General features: G+C 37.1%; 1 protein-coding gene across 1 annotated transcript in view; it reads left to right on the forward strand.

Annotated features, from left to right (window-relative positions):
- MRPL3 (mitochondrial ribosomal protein L3) overlaps nucleotides 1–24,798 on the forward strand; it is a 39,469-nt gene that overhangs the window by 687 nt on the left and 13,984 nt on the right. Inside the window, exons 2-6 of the mRNA XM_090284340.1 lie at nucleotides 585–769; nucleotides 1,887–1,978; nucleotides 4,126–4,224; nucleotides 11,580–11,679; nucleotides 15,709–15,769. Of these exons, the coding sequence (XP_090140466.1) occupies nucleotides 585–769; nucleotides 1,887–1,978; nucleotides 4,126–4,224; nucleotides 11,580–11,679; nucleotides 15,709–15,769 (537 nt within the window). The remainder of the gene's footprint in view (nucleotides 1–584; nucleotides 770–1,886; nucleotides 1,979–4,125; nucleotides 4,225–11,579; nucleotides 11,680–15,708; nucleotides 15,770–24,798) is intronic.

Below are 24,798 nucleotides of genomic sequence, written 5' to 3' on the forward strand. Positions count from 1 at the left end.
AATTGAGACTCTAATCTGAATAATCTACCTGGCTACAAAAGGGGGCTAGATAACAGAAAGTTTTACTTTTTCTGACAGTCCGTGCAGAACTTACAGACCTCAGTCCCCTAAGGTCTTTCTTGGTGTGTTCAGCTGATCAGAGGTCATGTCTTTTAGGGATGTTTTAAATTTGTACATCCAGGTTCTTCACCACTCTGAGCCTAAGCCATGTCATCGCAGAGAAGAGGTGAGCTTATCAGAGAAAGATCACCATTCCCTGTTCTCCCACTTCTACTGGATATGAACTACTAAGGTTCATGTATTAATGGCTTCTCCTGTGTGTAGGCAGGACTACTTTGTTAGAAAACTGTTTATTCCAGAACAGAAGGTGAAGAACTTTTCCTCCAAGGTAACTATTAATATTTAAAATGTCAGCCCCATTATTATCATAAGGAATGTTGGGGGGTGGGGGTAGGAAACTTGCATAGAATCCAGGCCCTTTCCTAAGGCCCTGACAACACTTTCCAATGCATGTGACCTCCTTTCTCTGTATTACATGGAGAAACTTGAATTGTGCTTTTGTTGTTATTGTTGTTGTTTTACAGAACAGACATCTGGCTTTTAGTTAGAGGTCTCCATGGCAAAAGTGGTACTTGGTGGGATGAGCATCTTTCTGAAGAAAATGTTGCATTTGTTAAGCAGTTGGTGTCTGATGAAGATAAAGCTCAATTAGCAAGTAAACTGTGTCCTCTGAAAGATGAACCATGGCCTATACATCCTTGGGAACCAGGTAGTTGTTTTGTATATGATGAGTTCTAATTATTCTGTGGTTGGCACATTCAAAATTATAGTGGCTTCTTGATAACTTTATCATCTCTTGAATTTATTTTTTATGTCTTCAATGTTTCTGTTTTATTGTGGTTTGGTTTGCAAGTTTATTTCTAGCATCCTATTTCATGGTTCGTGAATGTCTGATGATCATCCAATGCTTATTAAAGAAGCTTTTTTGTATGTGAAATGAGAATCATTTTGCATACAGTTTCTTGTTTCCTTCAAATAAAAAGGAATATAAAAATAAATTAGGGAAGAAAATCTGGAAGAATATGATCTAAACAGATGTCTTCAGCCGGGATGTCCTAGCACTCCAGATTTGCCAAGCATAACCCCAAGATCGGCTCTTTGTACCTGGTAGAGCGCTAAACCCATATGTGGACATACCAAGAAGAATAAGGCCTTTCCTGTGGAGAACATGGTCTCTGGTTGCAGTTTATTGTAACCGTTGAATTGTATAGTGGAGCAACTTGATCAATTTATGCAACAAATCTAAGTGTCATGGTGAAGGTTAACATATTTTAGCAATGTGATCACTTGCATCATCCTTGTAACCCCAGCTAACTTCTTAGAATTTGAGTTGTAGATGTTTTCTAATTAATGAGGTTTGATATTTATCATACCCTTTAGTAATACCACTATTTTAAAACCAGAATATATCTATTTAACTGTTTTCTTTATTTTGTACAGTTCTCTTATATTTGTTCCTTACATGGAGATTTATTAAGTACCAATCTTTTTTACTTTAATTTATTTTTTATTGTTTTTTTATTACAGTTGTCCCATTTTTCCCCCTTTGCTCTCCCTTGCTCCACCCACCTCCCCCCTCTCCCACAGTCTATCCCCATTTAGTTGTCCATGTTCGTGCATCATTTAAGTACCAGTATCTTATGTCAGGCATGGTTGAAGGTGCTTTCATCTGTAAGGAACTGTTGTGTTTTATTCTATGAATATATCAGCATGTTTCTTATTTGCCTGCTTCTTATTTTGAAACCACAGTTTAAGAAATACTGTTTCATCGTATTGGTAAATGTTGAAAAAGCTCATGTTCATGTTCATTTGATTTTAATTGCCAGGTTCCGCTAGAGTAGGCCTCGTCGCACTGAAGCTGGGCATGATGCCTTTATGGACCAAAGATGGTCGAAAGCATGTGGTCACATTACTTCAGGTAAAAAACAGGAGACGTAACAGATCTGTACGTGTGCCAAGATATTTTTGTGCAAACCTAAATGGGCAACATTTGTGTCCTGCAACATAACAGTGTGGTGAAGAAGGCTAATGTTGAGCATAAATACTATTAAAGAACTTCTAATAGTTTCAGTGAATGTTCTCACTCTTGCCTGAGTGGTGGCCTTCTTGATACTGGCATGGGAAAACTGAGGCAAGTAACAAGAAAAATTTTTAGCAATTGTAACCTAGCTTATCATAGATCTACTAGTTTAATTCATAATCAGAAAAAAAAACTTAGTCCCCTCTTATTTTCATTTTGAAGTTCTTTCAACTCCAAAATAATTTTGATCTATTAGCTAACTCAGAATGTAGCACCCTTGTCAGGGGAAGCAGCATTTTTTTCTCTGCCAGTAAGGTAAGCTCCTCTAATGTTTAGTAATGTGGGCCCTGGGACCAGAATACCTGACTTCAAGGCTTGGTTTTGCCACTTCCTGTCAGTGTTCTTTGGAGCAGTGTGTCTCATCTATAAAAGATACTCTATTCTGTAAAAGAAATCATTACCTACCTCAAAAAGTTATGGTAAGGATTATACAAGATGATAAATGTCCATCACTTAAAATGTAAAACAGTAGTAAATGTCCAATAAATGTTGTCTGCTGTTGTCTTTATCATTATAATTACAAAAAGATCACTGATAAAGTTAGGAGACCATCATTCCTCAAATTACTTTGGACAATTCAGTTCATCTATAGGGACAATTGATTAGGCAGGTGGTGGTAATTAAAATAAGAGCTCATGCTGGTAAGTACTCAGAGTGCTAATATGAATAAGGAGCCTACAAGCTCTTAGTAAATTTTTATTGACTCTAATTAAATGATTAAGGATAGGATTATAATTTCTAGAACTCTAAGGACTTTGGGAGCTTTGGGGAATGATTGGTGGGATTGTAAGTTGGTGTGACCACTTCAGAAAATGATTTATCCTAATGTGGTAAAGTTGAGATAAGTGAACCTTATAGTCTAGCAATTCCATTTGTGATTGTTACTAGAAGATTTAAACAGGTATGCACCAGTATAACTGTACAACAGTGCTTACAGCAGTATTATTATTAATACTCCAAAACTAGAAATAACCCAAATGTCCCTCAGTGGTAGAATGGGTAAATCATGGTGTATCCATGTGATGGAATGCTGGGTAGCAATGAAAGAACAGGATGGAGCTATGTGCAACAATATGAATGAACCTTACAAATGTCATCTTGAGTGAAAAACTTAATGCATGGAAGAGTACAAACAATTTGATTCCATTTATATAAAGTTCAAAGCAGACAACACTACATTATTAAGCAATGCTTTTGTTATTGTAAAGAGAAGTAAAGTAATCCCCCTCTATATCGCAGCTCACTTATTGCGGCCTCACTGTATTGCGGGATTTTTAAAAATGTTACATTTAATTATTTATCGCAGGATTTTGCGGTACTGTTGACCTATGTTGTTAAAGTTATGTAGGTGTAAGAGAGTAGAATAAATGTAAGGTTCCTACACTTCGCTGGGGGTGGTCTAGAATGTAATACCCGCGATAAGTGAGGGAATACTGAATAGTAAAGGATTACCATGAAGTCAAGTGTAGTGGTTACTTCTAGGGCAGTACATCTCAAACGGCGTGTGCCTCAGAATCATCTGGAGGCCTTATAAAACACCCAGGTTCTGATTTAATAGGTCACTGCAGAGGCCTGACAACCTGCATTTCCACCAAGTTCCCAAGAGATGCTGATGCTGCTTCTCTGCAGACCACTTTGAGAGCCACTGCTCTAGGGGTTTAAAAAAGAAAAAAAGGGTGAGGGGTGATTGGGAAGGGAGACACAGAGGTTATAAGGATTCTACTTCTTGACGTGGTAGTGGTTTTACGCACATTTTCTTATAAATACTTTGTTGTATAGTTGTGGTGAATGCACTTTTTTATATGTGTTGATTGACTTTTTTTTCGCCAAAAGTTATCTGTATTTTAAGATTGTAGTTGGTGTTAGAGGGATGAAGAGATAAGTAACTTGAAGGGAATTACTAATTGTTCTAGGGACTCCATGTGAGTAGTTAGAATGTGTCTTGGCACAGACTTATTTTTTTTTTTTAATGTTTGTGTTTATAGGTAAAAGACTGTCATGTCCTAAAGTATACTCCAAAGGAAAACAATGATGGAAAAATGGCAGCCCTAACTGTAGGAGGAAAAACTGTATCCCGTTTCCGTGTAAGGATGTATTTTCATTCCTAGAATAGTAACATTCGATTAGTTTCAGACCTGACCTTCTTTACGTTTTGAGCATATTCCAGTGCCACAAGCTTGCATTTGTCCATGAGATAAATTTTGGGTTTAGGAGAGGCAGTCGAGTAGCCATTGAGCCCTGGAGTCTGAGAGACTGAGTTTGTTCCAGTCCCTCTCCTCCCTGTCTCAGACAAGTAACTTTACCCTGTAAGCTGCAGTATGCGCCCATCTGTAAAATGGGGATTAAGATACTGCGTACTAAGAAGTTTGTTACCAGGATTGCATGAGAATTTTTCAATGTGCCTGCCATGTAACAGACACTCAATAATAACCATTTTTATTATTTTGTTGTTGTTTTATGTTTAGTCACTTTTTTTCTAAATTGTTTCAACAGTTGACAACAACAGCATGAGGGTTAATTTTGTATGTTTTTCAAGTGAAGCATTTTTTCCCAAAGAGAATGCTAAAAGAACACTGAGTTCGTAGTTTAAATTTGAAAACGCTGCACAATTAGTATCTTTTGGATGGCTAAAAGAAAAGAATGCCTTTCTAGAAATAGCCATGGTTTTCACTAATAGATACTGAAACATCTTTCGGTTTATGAAAATGTTGCTTATTTCTAAGATAAACAATTTTCCATTGTAAATTGTTTATGAAATGAACCTGGATGGAAATTAGGATGCAACCTGTACTATGCAACTGTCAAAACTAGCAGATGCTTATTGTGCACCTCCTGTTTCCTTGTCATAAGTAACTTTTGTTGAGCACTTACTACATACTGGGTATGTAAACATTAAACTTTTACATTTAATAAGTAATCTTTTCAGCCTCTGAGGCGAAAGGGAATTAGAACCTCACTCAGGGCCACCCACTGGTAAGAGGCAGAGTGACAAGCAGACCCCAGGACCTTACTTTCTTAACTGTGACTTGATGTCCATCCTCTGGGAACACATAAACTGATGGGGAAGATGGACAAGTAAATCAGCCATCTCAACATAGGATTTACATGCAACAAGCACAGCATGGGGGATGGCCACTTCTGGTTGGACAAATCCTCCGAGATTTCACAGGAAGGAGACCAGAAAGGAGAATGTATTAAAGGCATGCCAGAGGGAGTGATCTCTGTGGAAGCCGACACGTGGAAGAGCACGTGTTCTTGGAAAGAGCAGTGTGGTGTGTCTTGATCTTAGTGTGTGGGTGTGGGGTCCGTGGAGAAGGTGGCAAAGGTGTACCTGTCAGGATAGAGGGCTAAGGAGTTTAGACTTCATCCTGTAGACCCAAAGGAGCCTTCTCAATTCTTTAACCAGGGTAGTGAGGGGGTCAAATTGTTATCTTGGTTAAATAACTGATAAGACTCTGGGTGGAAGGGGGATATTTAGAAGGCTGGTTTAAGCAGTAGGGGAGAGTTGATAAAGGCTTTTGACCCAGGGCAGTTGCATTGGGCTTGGAAGGAGCAGGGGTATGTGAAAGACTGTATGACGTGTGGTTCCAGGACTCAGGCACAGAGCGGTTTCTAACTAGGTCAGTGTTTACGCTGTAAACTGGAATAGGGGCAAAGAAAGGGAAATGGGAGGAGAGATATGTTTGAAGTGTTTAGAGAAAATCTAGGTGGAGTTGTCTTGTAAACAGTGATTACATGTATACTGATCAGTAAATTGTGAGTAGTTGAAATCATCTCAGTCCTATAGTTTAAGAGGATTATAGGGATGTAGGGCCTGAGCATTAGAGAAGTTCGCTATTTTTGCATATTATGGTAGAGTAGTTTATTTTTCATTAAGGCTTTATAGCAATATTTAGCCTGCTATTCTTGACAATTTATTGACTGATGATTTCAGGGTTCAAATAATTCCACAGTAATTAAAAGCACAATGACATATTTATGGAAACTTCTTTTTAAATGCCAAATGTTTGACTTTTTAATTGTATGAATATATGCCAGCCTTCGTATGAATCATGTGAATAATTCTTTGGTTTAATAGATGCCACTGTTTTCTAAATGATTGTATTTCTGTGTTTTTGTTATGACTAGCACCATCATTTTTTATTTTTATTACCAATTATTGTAAATTCACAACTTTACAGCCTTGATATTTGTAAATCAAGCATCATTTGGGGATAATCCATTTTGCCTCAACAGCCTGTGAGTGTTACTTCCTTGCAGCTGTGAGGGAGTGGAAAGGTGAGTGGACGTACGGTCAGAAGAGCCGAGTCCTGATTTCTGCCGTTACCTCTTTCTCTCCACCTTTAAGACATCCATTTTCTTCCTCATGAAAACAGGATTGGCCTTGATGGTCTGTAAAGTCCCTCCCAGTTCTAAGTCTCATATTCGTTCTCTAATATTTTAGTTTTCAAGAAAAAGCAAAAGTTAAAAAAAAGTACTTGCCAGTTCAATTAATTTTTTTTACTTAGTGATAATGTCTTACAAGTAAAATTTTATCAATATAATACCAATAGCTAAAATATTAGAACAATGATTTTAACCCACAGCATAAACTTTTAATTCTTTTCACTTGTATAGAAAATGCTGCAGAGGCCCTTCTTATTCTTCAAGATATAAATTTTCTAAGTCCAGAGGATATGTATTACTATATTAAGAAAAAGCTTTGCCTCTGAATAACCTTTCTTCAGATTGGTACATGAAAGTGAAGTTTTAGAATACTTTATAAGTAAAACATTTTGATTCAGAAAGGAAAAAGAAATTTTAAACTAGAAGCATACAAACTTTCTCTTGTATATTGTACCCATTAGGAAAACTGCAAGTAGATTATTATAAAGGATTTTTAAAGAGAAAGAGAAAGACCTATGAATATTATTGAGTAGTTAAGCATTCTAAAATAAATTGAATCAGTTTTATTTATAACAGAGCTAAAACTGTGGTGTTTTTTGTTTTAATCTGGAAAAGATTTATGCCTCCAAGAAATTGGAGTCACTTTGCTTTTGCTATTTTTGTACCTTATTATAAATAAAAACTGATGTGATACATAGTATTTTTGAATAAAGAAGTTTAAGTAGCCTTAAAAGTTGATTAAATCAATTTATCTTAGGAGCAGAGAACCATTTTCATTGTGAGAAGATAATTGCAGAAAGCTTTGAAGGGGGGGAGAAAATGCAGTCTCGTAGACAGGATTATCCAAGTGTGACATTGCTGTCAGTCTTTTAAATTGCCTTTGAAATTATTTATTTGGAAGTTACAAACACACACACACACACACACACACACTTTTGTTAAAGTGCTGCTGGCTTCAACTCAACTTGAGCATTTGATTTTTGTCATCACTGATACCTAACTAGTTATATGATATTTTGATTTTTAAAAGAAAAAAAATTGAAGTGTTTTATTTTAGTGAAATTGGAAGATAATCAAGTACATATTACATTTTTTCTTTTTATGTTGCAGTCTATAGCTAGGTCAAGATGTTTAATTTGTCTTTTATATTACTAAAAAAGTAAAGGATTTTTCTCAGAAGCCTTCTGGCATACTTAAAAACTGATATTAATAAAATAATATGTTTCTTAAACCACCAGGTGGAATATGTGAACGCTAAAATTGAAGTCTGTTTTAAAGTTTGATATATCTGAATCTGATTCATCAGGAAAATAGTATTAATTTCAAGGAGCCACATTTTTAAATAAAAACTTTTGTGTCTGCTTATGTTATGGAATAAGTATGATTAAAAATGAAAAGCAAGGGCCTTGGTTAAAAGGGTTTTGAATATTAGTCATAGCTTTCAGCAAGTGGTGAGTGAAAGCATAAAGAATGACTGCAGTGAGTTTATGTTATCACCCTTGGAGAAAAGGATAGCTTTGAGGGAATGCTAAGAGGTACAAAACAATCTTTTGCGGACATTGAAACAGAGCTGCTCAGCATTTGTGGCTTGGTCCCACCTGAGGGCCCCAAGGAGCTTCCCAGGGAATGGGGGCTGATCCAGAAATTAAAGTTCTGTGCTTACAGCCAGTGCCACCCAATTTCATACCCACGAAAGTCAACCTACTCAGTAAGTTATAACGGGGCACCAACAGTTCACATTTTAAACTGAAATTAGCAAGTCCCTAAAGTTTGCTACATAATCAAATAAGTCTGACTGAGCATATACTCCACTGGGTTTGGGGTGGGGGAGGGACATGCTTTGTTTCAGTGCATCATCAGTGTCACCTGGAGCTGGTTAGGGTGTTTCAGTTGTTGCTATTGCTATGGGTTTGGTTTTACAGAATAGTTTCTTGTAAATTTGTTCATCCTCAAAATAAGTCATGATATTTATTTTAGGCCTACACATTTTTAATAACTAGAATTGAAAATAGAGGCCACACAGTGGCAGGCCACGAACAGTAATACTGTGTGCTGAGAACCAATGTAGCAGCAGAAAGAATGAGAAGGTATGGTGCCTTGGAGAGACAAACGAGGACTTCACACCCAAATGGATGTCTGTCCTCTATCTGCGTCTTTTCACCATTCATTTAGCTCACTTTGTGGTGTCTAAAGTGAGCTAAAGTTACAGACACACGTGAATAAAACAGCCCCTACTATCCAGGGGCTCCCAGTTAAAGAAATGTAAGGTAACATGAATGACAGTTAATACACATGCAAGGTCTAGAGATGGCGTAGACGAAAGAGCAGTCTGCTGTGGCAAGGCTGCTAAGGGGGGGATCTGTACAGGAAATATCACTGCAGCTGGGGCTAAAAATACATTTAACAGCTTTTAAATGAGCTTTGGAGGTACAGGGTGGGGAGGAGATCGGCGGACAAGGGACTGGCAGAGGTAGACATGGGTAAGCATACATAGAATACATACCATGTTCATTGGGGGCCAGCTGGTGCTTCATTTATGATTAGCGGGAACAGCAGGAAGATAGATACACCTATGTTGGCTGCAGTCTCATGAAAGAGACACTCTTCACATCAGGAAAATATTAAGTGGTACAACTGTTTTTGGCAAGTCTTATAGCAATCTATATTAAGAGTCTTAATTTAAGAAGACCCAGGACATTGTGGTAAGGAAGCGAGATGTCTGTAAAGTTTTTTATTCAGGGGTATTTAAAATAGCAGAAAAACAAAAGGCAGGGGTGAGGGAAAAGCAGTTAGTGGATCTACCAGGAGCTGCAGACATAGCAGCAACTAAAGTCTCTGCTCTCAAGGAGCTTACATTTTGATGGGAATAGAGGTAAGATGGGGAGGCTGTTGCATGGAAGATAAAAAATTAAAACTGTGTATCATGATAAATTGAGAAGTATTTTGAAGACTAATAAAGTACGTGGGGGTATTATGAATGACAGAAAGTGGTGTTATTTTAAAGTAATCAGGAAAGGTAGGTTGATGTTTGGATGGAGACCTAAAAAAAGGGAAGTGACAAGTCATACAAAAATCTGGCAGAAAAGCATTCCAGGCAGTGGAAACAGTATATGCAAAGGACCTGAGGCCATTGGTTAATGTGTTCTTAGACTAGTAAGGAATGCATTGTACCTGAAGCATGGTGAACTGAGAGAAGAGCAGTAGATGAGGTCAGATTGTATAGAACCTTATAAACCATGGTACGTACTTAGAACTTGATTCTGCATGACATGGGAGCCATTTTAAAGACATGAAATAGCCTGAGTTGTAAAAAAAACATGCCAGTTTGTGAATGGAGAACAGGCCAGGGGTTAGGAGTGGGAATTTTGAAGACTGGGTTAGGAGTTTGTTGAAATAATCCAAGCAAAAGATGGGTAAAGTGGGGAGTGAGAAGTAGTTGATCTGGGCTGTATTTTTAAATAAACTCTACAGGAACTGCTGATGGAGGGGACATGAGATGTTAGGGGGGGAAAAGTCAAAGGTGACCAGCAGATTTTTGGTCCGGAAATAGAAGTATAGATTTGCCACTTGTTGAGATTTGGAAGACGAGGAAAGCAGGTTTGGGGGGTTGGGGATAATTGAGTTCAATTTTAGACTGGTTAAACTTGAGTTACTGTGTGACATCAGATTGAGATATTGAGTTGGCAGAAGGACACAGGAATTTGTAGCTCAGAGTAGAATTTGGGACCGAAGTTACAAATGTGGGGTCAGTAGCATAGAAGGGAACCCAAAGAGCAGTGACTGGGAGTCTTTCAAGGAGAGAGTGGTCACCTGTGCCAAACGTTGCTTATTGAGCCAATAAAATGAGTATTGACCTGCGTATTTGACCACATGGAGGCATTGGTGATCTTGACAAACGCTTTCCATTGAGTATTAGAGGCTGAAAGCACGTGACTAAAGCAGTTTTGAGAGGATGGGGGGAGAGAAAATAGACTCGGCAACTCTTTCAGGGAGTGCTGGTGTAAGGGGGAACAGAAAAATTAGCTAAAGGAGACTGACTTAAGGAAAAGCCACATATGAGTTATTGTGACATCTTTGTATACCAATAGGAAAATTTCAGTAGAAAGGGGGGAAATTAGTGATTCAGAAGATATTGGGAACAATTTCAGTAGTAAAACCATTGAATAGATGAGAAGGGTTAGGAATGAGATACAGCTTTTAATAAGAGAGTAGACAGTTCATCTTTCATTGTGATTTCCAGCTCTTTTCACATCACTATCATGGAGTGCTTTAAAAAAAATACTGGGGCCGAGGTACCACACAGACCAGTGAAGTTACAGACTCCAAGCTGAGGGCCCTGGGCACTGGCGTTTTCTAGAAGCTCCCCATGTGCATCTCGGGCAACCTGGAGTGGGATGGGAGAAGGGCAGTATACGAGAAGTGCTGGTGCAGACAGGTCGATGGATTTGGTGATGGAGTGTGGGGAAGTGCTCTTAATTCTGTGTTTTTTCAGTGAAGGAGCAACATGATCAGCTCAAAGGGGAGGGGAAGAGGGAACAGTACTGGAGGTTTTAAAAGTGGTTGTGACATAGCGGCCTTGGAGAGTGTGAAGGATTTAACCAGGAGAGGGAAATGTAGGTTGGCCAGGCCACATTTGGGATTCACTTTAAAGTGTGTGGTCCTACATTTGAATGTGACCTACCACGTTTTCTTCTAGCTGCTTGGAAACAGCATAGAGCAGACAGTTAAATTTCCCAGGATTGAGGTTCTTGATGTGTAGTCTCCAGTGAAAATTCAAATATGAGCACAGCTCTGTTTCTTTTCCTACAGAACAAAGGTCTTTCCCCATGTACCATATATGAGCTACACTATGCACATGGTTGGATCCTGGGTGTAATGGATCATAGATGAAAATCTCACCTCCCTTTAATTAGGGGGATAGGGAGCTCTCTGTTCATTAGGGGAACAGAATGCTCTTTGATTTGTTTTTTGGTGTGTTAATAACTTGATTTGGATCTGCATTAAACCCCTTTAGTATTTAATATGTTATTTATGTATGCTGCTTTTCCTGTAGAAATCTACACCTGAATTGGAGTTTTACCTAGAACTTGGATTGCCACCAAAACAGAAAACCAAGATCTTTCGCATAACAGAGAACGCTGCGATTAAGCCAGGTGATCTGAGGGTGGGAGGGGAGGGAGGCAAAAATCCCCAAGTGTGTGATTCGTTTAGTGTCAGCCCTTTCAACAAAGCTGAGTCCTCAGTACAAAGTCCCAAACATTTATTTTTATATATAAAAATGTATCTGATTTAATCACTAGGGGTAAACAAGTCTTTCCTTTTTTCAGTGAAAAGAATTGTAGAGAACTCTTTGTTTTTCATGAAAGGGGGAGGAACACTTTTGTTTTTAATGTACATAGAGTTTCACATTTGGAAAAGCCTCTCAAAGTAAATACATCAACGTTTAAAATGTGAAGTTGACTATTTATAGGCTGGCATTGTATTAAGTGGAGAATAGCTACACTTTAACTGAGACAGAAGAACTAGAAAAAATATAGCCTGAAATTGGACAGTGACCAACCAAAGCACTTGGGTGTAAAGGTTATTGCTTAAAATTTTAAAGTATTTTACCTAACCCATGGAATATCAAAAAATGAGACCTGGCAATATGATTATATTAGTTTATGTAATTAACAGCATTTGATGTCTTTAAACTTCAGAAGAGCTCTCTGATCTCTTGAACTTAAGTTTTTTAAAAAGGATTTTTTAAAAAGATTTTATTTATTTATTTTTAGAGGTGGGGGAAGGGAGGGAGAAAGAGTGGGAGAGAAACAGATGTGTGAGAAATACATTGATTGGTTGCCTCTCACACGCCCCCAACTGGAGACCTGGTGTGCAACCCAGGCATGTGCCCTGACTGGGAATTGAATGAACCAGCAACCTTTCGGGTTGCAGGTCAGCACTCAATCCACTGAACCATACCAGTCAGGGCAGTACATAGTTTTAAGACTTGGTATTTTAATATCTGAACTGAATATTTTGAAGTAAAATACAATTGTAATAGACCTTATTAATTGGAATGACAGAGGGTCAACCTTGGTATGAGTAAGAATTAAAAGGTGTTTTTTTGAAGTGCAAGTTTGCTATTAAGTGGAATTAAACTAATACATGTAAAAATTAAGTCCACGTTAACTTTTGCTGTAGCTCAAACCATGTGAAATCCTTCTTATGGGTGAAAAGTAGTCAAATATCAGCAGTTCAGATCAGCTAACCTCATAGAAATTTTTAATCTCCCCTATTTTTCTTTGTTTTTTAATTTTATTTTTCAATTATAGTTTGCACTCAATATTATTTTATATTAGTTTCATATATACAACAGTGATTAGACATATACCTTACAAAATGATACCCCTGATATTTCAAGTACCCACCTGGCACCATACATAATTATTACGATATTATTGGCTATAGACTATATTTAATATGCTGTACTTTTTACATACCGTGACTATTTTGTGATCGCCGATTTGTACTTCTTAATCCCTTCACCTTTTCACCCAGTTCCCCAGCCCACCTCCCCTCTGGCAACCATCAGTCTGTTCCTTCAGCTATGAGTCTCTTTCTGTTTCGTTTGTTCATTTATTTTGTCCTTTAGATTTCACATATACGTGAAATCATCTGTTATTTGTCTCTGCCTGACTTATTTCACTTAGCATAGTACCCTCTAGGTCCATCCATGCTGTTGCAAATTCCCCTATTTTTTTCTTAATTCAAGGTCTTTCTCTGCCCGTACAGATCCAGGTTAGGCACTGCCTTAAAAGATACTACCCTTTGGAACGTTACAGCACTTTAATCTCATTTTTAAACAAGCAAACAAAAATTATCTTCCCATGCATTCTCTACTACATCGGTTCCAACTTTTGAAAATTATTTTAATTTAAAAAAATTTTCAATTTAAGTATACTTGGTATTAGTTATATTAGTTTCGGGTGTACAATATAGTGATTCGACATTTTTATACCTTACAGTGTGATGACCCCACAAATTCTAGTAATCATCTGTTAACTGCAAACTTATCGCAATATTATTAACTATGTTTCCCTTCACTTTTTTCACCCACCTCCCCACCCCCTCCTTTCTTGTACCCATCCCTTTGGTCTCTTTCTGTGAGTCTGTTTTTGTTTTGTTTTGTTTGTTCATTTGTTTCTTTTATGGATTCCACATGTAAGTGAAACCATACAGTATTTGTTTCTCTCTGCCTGACTTATTTCAGTTGGCACAATACACTCTAGATACATCCATGTTGTTGCAAGTGGCAAGATTTTGCTCTCTTTTATTGCTGCATAATATCTCATTGTGTGTATATACCATATCTTTTTTATCCATTTATCTATCTAGTCTGCTTCCATATTTTGCTATTGTAAATAATGCTGCAGCGGACATAGGGATACATATATCTTTTTGAATTAGTGTTTTCATTTTCTTTTGATAAATACCCAGAAGTAGAATTGCTGGGTCCTATGCCATCTCTATTTTTATTTTATTTTATTTTTCAAAAAATACTCATCCAAGGACATACTTACTGATTTTTAGAGAGAAGGGAAGGGAGGAAGAGAAACATTGATCAGTTGCCTTTCATACTCCCTGACCAAGGACTGAACCAGCAACGTAGGCATGTGCCCTAACCTCAGATTGAACCTGTGACTTTTCGGTTTTGGGGATGACACTCTAATCAACTGAGCCACACCAGCCAAGGCTGGTATATCTATTTTTAGTTTTTTGAGAAATCTTCATACTGTTTTCAATAGTTGCTGCACCAATTTGCAATCCCACCAACAGTGCACAGCATTCCCTTTTTTCACATCCTTGAGGACACTTGCTTTTTGTTGAATTTAATAAGAGCCATTCTGATCGGGGTGAGGCGGTATCTTATTGTAGCTCTGATTTACATTTCCTTGATGATTAGTGATATTGACCATCTTTTCATATGTCTGTTGGCCGTCCGTTCGTCTTCTTTGGAGAAATATCTTTTCATGTCCTCTTATTTGATGATGTAATGTTGATTCTTCACCTAGTTAATAAATTTTTTCATTGAATTCGTTGGGGTGACACTGGTAACAAAATTATACAGGTTTCAGGTGCACAACTCTACAACACGCCATCAGTATACTATGCTGTGTGTTTACCGCCCCAGGTCAGGTCTTCACCCATTAACATTTATCCCCCTTACACTCTCATCCATCTCTCCCCATTCCCCTTAGATAATAATTCTTGAGATCAGGAGCCATGTCTTATACCTTTGTATTTCTAACTTTACATAGTGTAAGTGCCCTATAAATGTATGGAGATTAATTGCCAAATTAAATAGTTTTTATGTGTTAATTCCAAAATTGTATAAAATACTGCAAAGGGCTTTGAGCTACCAGATTCCATTAAATACATTTCCCAAGGTAAGATTTTATTTACATACAACTAGTTTTGGAAATGTTAGTATATAAAATTAAGGGTAGCTATAGTAGAAGATTTTTGCGATTCCAAATATCTGAGGACATGCTAGAATAACTATATTTTATTGGAATTATGACCAGTCTACCAAAAATCTGAAGTGTATAGGCTTCATAGGGATATTGTATGCACTCTAATTATTACCCAGGGAATGATGGACCTGTGTTCAAATAATTCAAGTTTCTGTTTTGGATAATTTATCCCCAAAAGGTAAAAGAAGCTTTGCTCTAGCCGCAACATTTTTGTCATTCTCTTTTTATTTGTCTTATATGAAATAGGAAATATACCTTAATTTAGTACATTGTTATTCACCAAAACACCCCAGAAGCATCCCACTCGTGTGTTTACCGGTGGGAAATACTGTGTTAGCACAAGAACTGCTCACTTCGGGCAGCACCACGTTGACTGCTGTATAGGCACACCATCAGCCAGCGTGGTCTGTTGGCTCACTCTAGCACCATGCCCCTTGTACTGGGGCATATTGTTCTTTCACCCTTGTAGTCATTAAAGCATGTTTGTTGAATAATTTTGTTAACTTAGAGTTGCTATTTCTCAATAATTATAATTGCAGAAGAGAATCTCTTACCATTTTTGAAATCTGTTATCTAGAATGCTTTCTGGGTGTGCTTTATGTTTAGTGAAGTTATTTCAGGGCAAACTTCATATTGATTTTGTTTGTTTCCTTCCTTTTCATAAAGGCACTCCTCTTTATGCTGCTCACTTTCGCCCAGGACAGTATGTGGATGTCACAGCCAAAACGTAGGTCCACATAATGGGTTCTCTTTTCCTTTTGTTTTCCTCGTATATTAAAAAATAACAGCAAATGAAAGAAGTACAGTTTTTCAAGTTAGCAAATAAAGGATAAGTAACCATTATGCTCATTCATAATTCTAATCTATAATGTTACTGAATGTACTGTGTACTAGTTTGTAAATTTCATTGAATTAGTTTTATGTGAAGAGTTCATATCAGGTTACAGCTTTTTAAAATTTTTTTTAATATTTATCTTTGGTTTTAATATTATTTAAGTTTACATGATTTAGTTTTTTAAATTAATTTATTACTGTAGTTGTCCCATTTCCCCCCCATTGCTCTCCTCCAACCCACCATCCCGTCCCCTCACGCACAGTCATCCCCAGGTTACAGCTTTTAAACTGAGATGTGTACTTCATCAAATGGGACTAAGAAAGGTCACACTACTTGTTTTCTTTGTGGGATGGGCCCTCTTCTGTTTTGCACGCCAAAGACTAGGTATAGTTTGTTGGTGAAATAAACATGAGCAATGCTATGGAGTCCTTTTGAGATTATTGTATAGTTTAGTAATTGGTGGTTCTTTCAAATTCTAGGAAATAGGTAAGTTGGAAATATTTTATACCATTTGTGGTTAGTGGTTGTTGTGCCTAAATTTGCCCTTAGGTAACTTTTTGTGTTAAAAGCCTACTAGGATGGGGAAGAAGAAGTAGTGTTATACCTTAAGTAATATTATACCTCTTAAGTAGCATGACATCATCTCTCAGTCTAGATAAGTGAGACTTCTTCCATAAAAGCAATTTTTTTAAATATACTTAAAGGTTTAATTTGATACAAATCGACACTGGATTGTCACTCTAACAGAAATGCTGACTTTGAGTCATAAGTAGACTGGGCAGTGGTATTTTTGACACTGTAGTTTTTTCATATTTTACCCTTTTTCAGATGGCTTAAGATAAGTTCAGCATTGGCTTGATGATCTCCAGAAAACATTTAGATTTTATAAAAGAAATTTTTCAAAAATTAGTTGAGTTTGCTTCACCATGGAATGAAGTAAATTGAGTCCTAATATGTGTTTCTGTAGAAACTGTTCAGTATAGGTTTTTAGGATCCACATGACCTAGGCTAAAGTAAACTCCAAGTGTCAGCTCTTATCTATTCCTGTTTCTTATTCTGTCAACACACATGACTATTTTACTCCATTATGTGCCTCAGTTTTTTGTTTTTTTATAGTTTGACAAAGTCTGCAGCCTGCAGCCTGTGTTCCAGGAATATTCTGACTAGGAACCCTTTGAGAGTGAGCAGTGGTGCACAGGTGCTCTGGGATAGTGTCAAGGTCACAGTGACAGAGCTGAATTATCAAAGGAAATCAGATGAGTGTCAGCATCAGTTTTCTTAACACGGTCAGTTAGATACATCTTTGTTTCTACACTGTTACTGCCTGCTTTCAAATGTGAACCATTAGATACAGCTGTGAGGTGCCTTTACCTTTAATGAGCTCTTTAGAAATGGAGTGGGATAGATTGGCAGTAGATTTTTTTGTGAGATTATGAACCTCTCCCTTTCTCCTTGCTCCTTGATTGTTGTGGACTTATTCCTACTCACTGGGGCCTCTAAAATCACTGGTTGCTTGGTGACTTTGTTTTTCTGCCATTTCTTGTCAAGAACCCAGAATATTGGAGCTGTAATGCTTTGGTTTGGTCAGTTGGGAGATGTATGTGTTCTGAATTAGATTATTTTACTTTTTTAATTTCTGAATTATTACGTATAATAAAATACCTCACAGTAATTCTGTAAATTTAAACACAGTTAATAGCATGTGAATTCCATTACATATTTTATAGGATATATGGGATATTCTGAAAAGCCCTGCCAAGTCAGAAGCCTTTGTTAGCTGACACCTCATGACAGGATTTGTGACCAGCTTGGAATAGAGCCTAGCTTTTCAAATGCCCGTGTTCAGTCAATGCTTTCATTTCATATGCTACTGTTTGGTTTCCTTGGTCTCTTAAAAGTTAGTTTCAAAACTTCAGCCTTCTTCTTGTGAGTATAAAATGAAAGGGGAAAGTATGTTGGTTTTGTTTTGTGTTTTAAGATCATATACCTAGAAAATAAGATTTTGTAAAGCCATATGCCAGACTCAGAACTAGAAAGCTAATAGACGAGCTGGGAGGATAATCAGCCCTGGGATTTAAAGTAGTTGACGTGTAACTCTGGAGAAGGGAGGACCTTCATTTGAAAAGATCCTCACAGTTGTGTTGTCTGCAGTACAATATTCTGTTTGACTATCACTGTGTACCTGTTGGGAGGAGGGTTACCCCACATACATGTGCACTGTGGTGTGCATAGCTTTACATGTGGTATTATCTGAGATCAGAATGAAATGGACTTTACCTTTTGCTGAGTGTTTCTGATGACTGTAACTCTTGTAGCTGGCATGTTATTACAGCTTCAAGTTGCTTCTAAGTGCTTATAAGTTTTTAGGATTTTCCTTCTCGTATGGAGCTGTATTGAATTACTTCTGGATACATTTGCCACTGGCTTCCCTAGGTTGTGAGGTGCGTGGGAATGTGGGTAGAGGTGTGTGTACATTTGCTTGCTTTTATTTTTCTTTTAAAATTCTTCTGTCTTCTTCCCCTGATGCTTCTCATTTTTTTGGACAGTTTCCCCTGCTAGGAGTTTAAGTCCTTAACAGCCAATGAGATTTTTTTTGTTTGTTTCTTGTTGAGTGAACATGGAACCATCATCTTTTGGGAGTAGGCTCTGGGTCCTCAGTCCCGTACTGTGGCTCTCTACTGCCAGAGGTTAACTATTGGGTTGTCCAAAAAGCCTGTTTAGTTTTTTCCATAAAATAAAAGACACACTTTTCATTTTCACCAATAACTTTATTGATTTGGTTATTTTGAGTATGTCGGCTATCTCCCGCGTGTTAGAACGTTGACTGTTCTCAATGTCTGATTTAATTACTATCAACTTCAATTGGTCTACCTGACTGTGGAGCATGGTCCAGTGAGAAATCTCCATCCAGCATGAAACTTTGCAAAGCACTTTTGACACATTCAATCAGTGACAGCACCTTCATATACTGCACAAATCTTTTGCATTTCAGTGTGTTCTTACGTTTCTTGAATTAACAACGTAGAATATGCAGAAAATGTATATTTTCTTCCATCTTTAATATTAAAACGGTTACACAAATATTCATCAATTTTGATAACTTCTTTTAAATGCACACTGATCTGCCAGCTATTATAATACAATCTAACAAAGTTGTTTCAAATGAAGTTAAAGACAACTAAGTGCTACTGGAGCCATCTTACAGAAAAAAAGAACAAACTTTTTGTCCAACCCAATACTTTGTCCTCTGCTTACAATCTCTGTTTTAAAATTTTGAAACTTTTGGGCTCCATCTTCTTGATAATTAACCTTGTTACAGTTAAAGAAACTAGGGGAGAAAAGTGCAATGACATGATTAGGTCAGAAGATGAAGGACATGGATTTACAGCCTGGAGCATTGGTTCTCACACTTGAGTGGGCCTCTGAACCTCCAGGAGGGCTTGTTAAACACAGATTACAGATTATAGGACCCACCCCTACCCCAGTCTTCTGATTCAGTAGGTCTAGAGTAGTACCTAAGAATTTGCATTTCTAACAAGTTCTCAGGTTCTGTGAATGCTACGAGTCCAGAGACCACACTTTGAAGAATAGTCAAGAGCTCACCACTTCTCAACCCAACACAGAATCCTAGTACCTTCTTCTTAACACTACTCAAATTATAACATAAAACGTCTGTTTTAAAGCAAACAGATTTATTCAATCTGATTTCAAATAACATTATCAATAAAACTGAGCCTGTTTATTACTCACATTTTAGTTAGCATGAAATAGAGAACTGGTCTCTTTAGTAATTGGCTTCATTATCTCCCTTCCATTAGAAGAGAGGAAAACCTCAAATTAAGCTCTAATTGAATTTCTCATTTTTCTCGTATTGTAATAATTATATTTAATTTCAAAACCTACATTTATTTTTAGTATGTCACTTTAATTGCTGGATTAAACATACTTTAGAAATAACTAAAGAAGAAAATTTTAAACAAAAACTAATGCTGTCTAATTTAAGGAAGTAGTATTAAAATAGAATCCATCTACTTTAAGAACGAAATTGCCTACAGACATTTTTTCTTAATTTTATTTATTTATTTTTGAGAAAGGGGAAGGGGGGGAGAAAGAGAGGGAGAGAAATATCAATGTGCAAGAGAAACATCGTCCACAAGCCCCCAACCAGGGGCCTGGCCCACCCCCCAGGCATGTGCCCTGACCGGGAATCAAACTGGTGACAATGCCCAACCCACTGAGCTACATCAGTCAGGGTGGAAGTATCTTTTTTAATGATTACAAAATATTGAGTCATTAGGAATTCACTTGTGGCATTTCTTTTCTTTATTGTTATTGTTGACACTATTGCAGATGTTCCCATTTTCTTTTCCTTTGTCTCCTCTTCCCAGCCCTTGCTCCCCATTCCCTCTGGCATCACCACACTTGTCTGTGTCCATGGGTTATATGTATATATTCTTTGGCTAATCCCTTCACCAGTACATCAAATTATTGCCGTCTTACTTTAGACTGTCTCTTATATACCCTTACAAGGCACTCTAGGTAATTTTAAGATTACACACCATTTGCTACATCTAGAATTTACAGAATAATGATGATGCCCTGAAATAGCTTTATGCCTCTATGATTTGCTAGGTAGTTTTATATTTTTGCTATCTATTTCTCAAGAGGCAGTATGGCCTGGGTTGAAAGTATGGCCTGATGCTTTCATTTACAAGGTATTTGACCTTGGGCAAGTAGCTTAACTTCTTTGGTTGTAGATTTTATTATCTTTAACATAAGGGCATGGGACCAAATGGTTTCTATTGTTCCTTTCAATTGTAAAAGTCTTTTTCCAAAAAATAATCCCTCAGTTTTCCAAGAGGTGTAGCTCATTTTCATCTATATTAATGAAAAAATAATACATAACAATGGATTCATAGCACCTGGCAATATGGTGTTCTGATTGAAGAAAAGATATGGTTGAAGACTTTCAGAAAACTGTTAAGTCCTGTTGTGATATTGCAGAATTGGTTATGTGAGTTTTCTTTTTTAAAAAGAGTGTACTGAACTCAGGACAGCAAATGTGGTGTCTTGAACTTATTTAGGACAGCCAGGAAATGTTCCCTTTTTATAAGAAGACTCAAAGGAATCACTAAACATTTGACTCTTTGTACTATTGAATGAGCTAGATTTGATGCCAGAAAGCTATAAACAATGCACTTTTTGCAGTTCCTTGTTGATAAAAATGTTCTCAAATATCGACAGGAGTTGTATAGATTGTAGTCAGAAACAGAATATCTGCATATCAGGTCCTGCCATCACAAATTCAGAGTAACAGCTACACAGGTGTTTCATGTCAGCTTTTAACTATATGTGATGGAACACAAAACAATTGGAAAAGTCCACCGTGACTTACTCATGGGCTCAGGAGCTGTACATCACAGGTCAACACCACTGAATTGGGTAAAAGTCGACTCCCAGAGTTTGCAGATGTTTTATCCTTAAAATGTGTGGAGATGAAAGAAGATAGGTAGTATCTGGGTGAGCTTGTTGAAAGGAGGATGAGCTATAATTAAAGATTAAAATGTTTAGCCCATATTAGTTTATCATACACTAAAGCCAATCCTGATGGAGATAATGAATAGCTAATAGGGCCTTGTATATACATGTAATTTTTGTTTACTGGAGTTTTTTATTATTAAAAGCTTCTTTAGTGGTTTGAATCTAAAACATAACAGTGGTGTTAAGTTATATGCCACAAGTCATCATTTAGGTTGTCGGTTTGGACATTGTGCTTTTATATTCAGTAGTCCTTTTTCATAATTAAAGCTTTCAGTTTACTCCAATCTGTTCTCAGTTGTTTGGTTTTATAAAGCTCGGTCTTGATTTTGTCTAGGAGCTGGCATTAGACTGTTGCCCTATGTTTATATGTAGCGTTCAACCAGAGAAGCTGGTGTTAACCTTCCCACCCCCACCTTCATTTTTACTTGTTAAGTATAAAAATGTAGCCTAATCTTGGAGTGTTCTTAGAGAGGTAGAGTCATCCCTTCTGTTTAGTGCTCAGGTATGGGTTTTTTGAGAGATTAGGTGCAAGACACTTAAAATTTTTACAACATAAATTAGTTGAAGAGAGAAAGTTCAATCTTAATTTGGAAATGGTTTGGATTGAAAAACCTATTTACAGTATGGATTTTTATTTTTATTGTTTTTTTAATAAAGAGATCGAGTACTTTCCAGCTCATGCAGCATTTGATAACACTTCCAGTTCTTTTTCATGGTAATAGTGGAAAGAGAGACCACGCAGCAGGAAGGGTGTTTGAGGCAGAGGGAAGAGAATGAGCAAAGGTGCAGAAGAGGGGCATATTGAGGGAGTCACAGAGTCATCTACTGTGACCAGCTCTGTAATGGGCAGTGTTTGAAAAGGTAGGCTGGACCCAGTTATCAAAGGTCTTATATGCCCCAAACTAAAGAAATTGCTAGGGAACTTGTTTAGTTTGCTTGCTTGTTTTTGTTGTTGCTGTTTGTTTTTTTAGAGCAAGAGCCAGCTTGTGTAATAAGCTTATTGTCTTAGGAATTTCACTCTAGTGGTCACGGAGGAGGATATCTTGAAGGGACGGAGATGTTCAATTTCTGTTTCTGAAACATCTTAATTGAATGGCTGAGGTACTTCTGGTTACATATGGTCCATACATCTGCAGAATGGGATGTCACAGAATTCTTGCCAGAGGGCAAAGTTTGTGGAGCTCCAGCTTCAGAGGTCAGCAGACTTTTTCTTAAAGAGCCAGATAGTAAATATTATAGGTTCATGAACGAGCATTACAGTCTCTGTTGCAACTACTCAGCTCTATCATTACAACTCTAAAGCAACCATAGGCAATAAATACAAAAATGTGCGTGACTGTGTTATAATAAAACTTATTTACAGAAACACATGGCTAATACAGGCCATAGTTTGCCACCTGGTTCAAATTATAGTGAGAAGAGGGTCAGAGGCAGTACTCAGAGGTCATCTTTTCATGTAGCTGTAAGGGGAAAGGAACTCCTCAAAGAGCATTAGGGAAGCGGGAAAATAAGGAGAAAATGGTGATTGAGGTAGTGGGGACAGGGTGGAAGGAGGAGTAATAGTGGACAATTCTTTTATTTTAAAAGAGGCCATAGAAAATTAGACTTTGGATATTTTATAGTAAGGAATGGTTAATTTTTTTAGATTGTGATAATGGTAATGTGGTTTTGTTCTTTAAAAAGATCTTTATCTTTTAGAGATTCACATTGAAATATTTATGGAATAATATGATATCTGGAATTTGTTTTAAAATAATCAATTGGAGTTGTAGGAGAAGGAAATAAATGAAAAAATAGAATAAAAATGGTCCTTGAGTTGAAAATTCTTTGACCCTGGGTGGTGAATACATAGGGATTCATTGTACTAGTCTTCCTGCTTTTGGATATGTCTTAAAAGTTCCATAATAAAAAAGTTATTTTAATGAAAGCCTTTGGATTTGGCAATTAAAGGGTTTACTTCAGAGTGAGTTCCAGAGGCAACTGGAGAGAAAAATCGATTGCAGGTGATGGATGACACAGGGAGAAGCAGTTTGCTTCCCAACAGATGAATACAGAGGAGAGAGAAGTTAGAAGCCAGTGGCGAGGGAAAGACTCAAAGATGAGGATTTTGGAGGAAGTTCTCAGAGGACTCAGAACGGATGGACTTGAGAGCACTCCTCACCTCATGGTCATTTGGTTTTATCCCCATGTACAAGTGTATCCTGAACCATGAAAACAAAGGTACTTTCCCACAAAGTGGTGAAATAGTGATGGGTTTGTATGAAAACCTGTGTGTCTGCTGATAGACATTTGGGCATCTGTCACAATATGGCAAAGGAATGAAATTCACATGATAGTAATCTCTAGAGATGTGTAGAATGCAGTTGGAAACATTAAATTATGCATTCTCTTCTGCAAGCTTCTTACAGTCATGCTTTTAAGTCCCTTTTCTCCTTTTAACACCATCTGCTTAAACTTTTATGAAAGGCATGCTGTTATACAACATTTGGAAACTACAGGGCAAAATTAAGAAAACTAATCATGTTTTTTCCTAAAATGCAGCTAATGCCAGTAACAGAATTACTCTTAACTTCTCTAGGCTGGGCACTAGATATAATAATACACAATGCCTGCGCTTCATGAACTTAAAGTATACTAAGGAACTGTGCCAAGAAACAGGACAATAAAGTCTCCTAAATTTAAATAGTATTTCTGAGTTTTTTGATGAATCCTTGCTTTAACAAATATAAATGCTCTAAGTAAAACACATTTTTGTTTTTCTCATTTTCAGATGTTTCACTAAATTTGGAACTTTTAACGTGGCGTTCTTTCTAATTTGAATTCTTCTTGATTTTTTTTTCTGCTGTCACTAAAAACTGCATTAGCAGTGGGGGCAGTGCATATGTGCTTTGTGTTGTGTATCATTTCTAGTAGAATGAAGGTTATTATTTTTTGTGACCTGTGAAAACCTTCTGTTCGAAATGTGCGTGGGTATGCTAAGTATAGATTAGTTCGTTTCTTTTGTTTTGTTCTCAATTTGGATGACAACTGAGACAAGCAATAGATACCTGTACCACCCATGGATCAACAGGTGCACTCTATTCTCCATCACATCATCTGAATTAAGCCAATAATTTGTCATGTCATTTCTGTTTTGTCCTTTTGTTTAAAAGTTATTTATTGAAGAGCTTCCATTGTACACAGTATAACAACATGATGTACTCTAGAGCTAGATTAAAAAACAGTCTGTAATTAGCTGACAGATAATTAACACTTTCAGGATACCAATTTCATCTTATAATCACTTACTCTCAAAATGAGCTAAGTTATCTTCTGTAATTTACCTGGCATGTGTGTTGTTGGTGCACAGCCATGCTCTCTTTTTAAGAGATGAACCAGTT

The sequence above is a fragment of the Furipterus horrens genome, unplaced genomic scaffold (assembly GCF_987537825.1).
Source record: "Furipterus horrens unplaced genomic scaffold, mFurHor1.1.pri manual_scaffold_7, whole genome shotgun sequence".
NCBI classification, from domain to species: Eukaryota; Metazoa; Chordata; class Mammalia; order Chiroptera; family Furipteridae; genus Furipterus; species Furipterus horrens.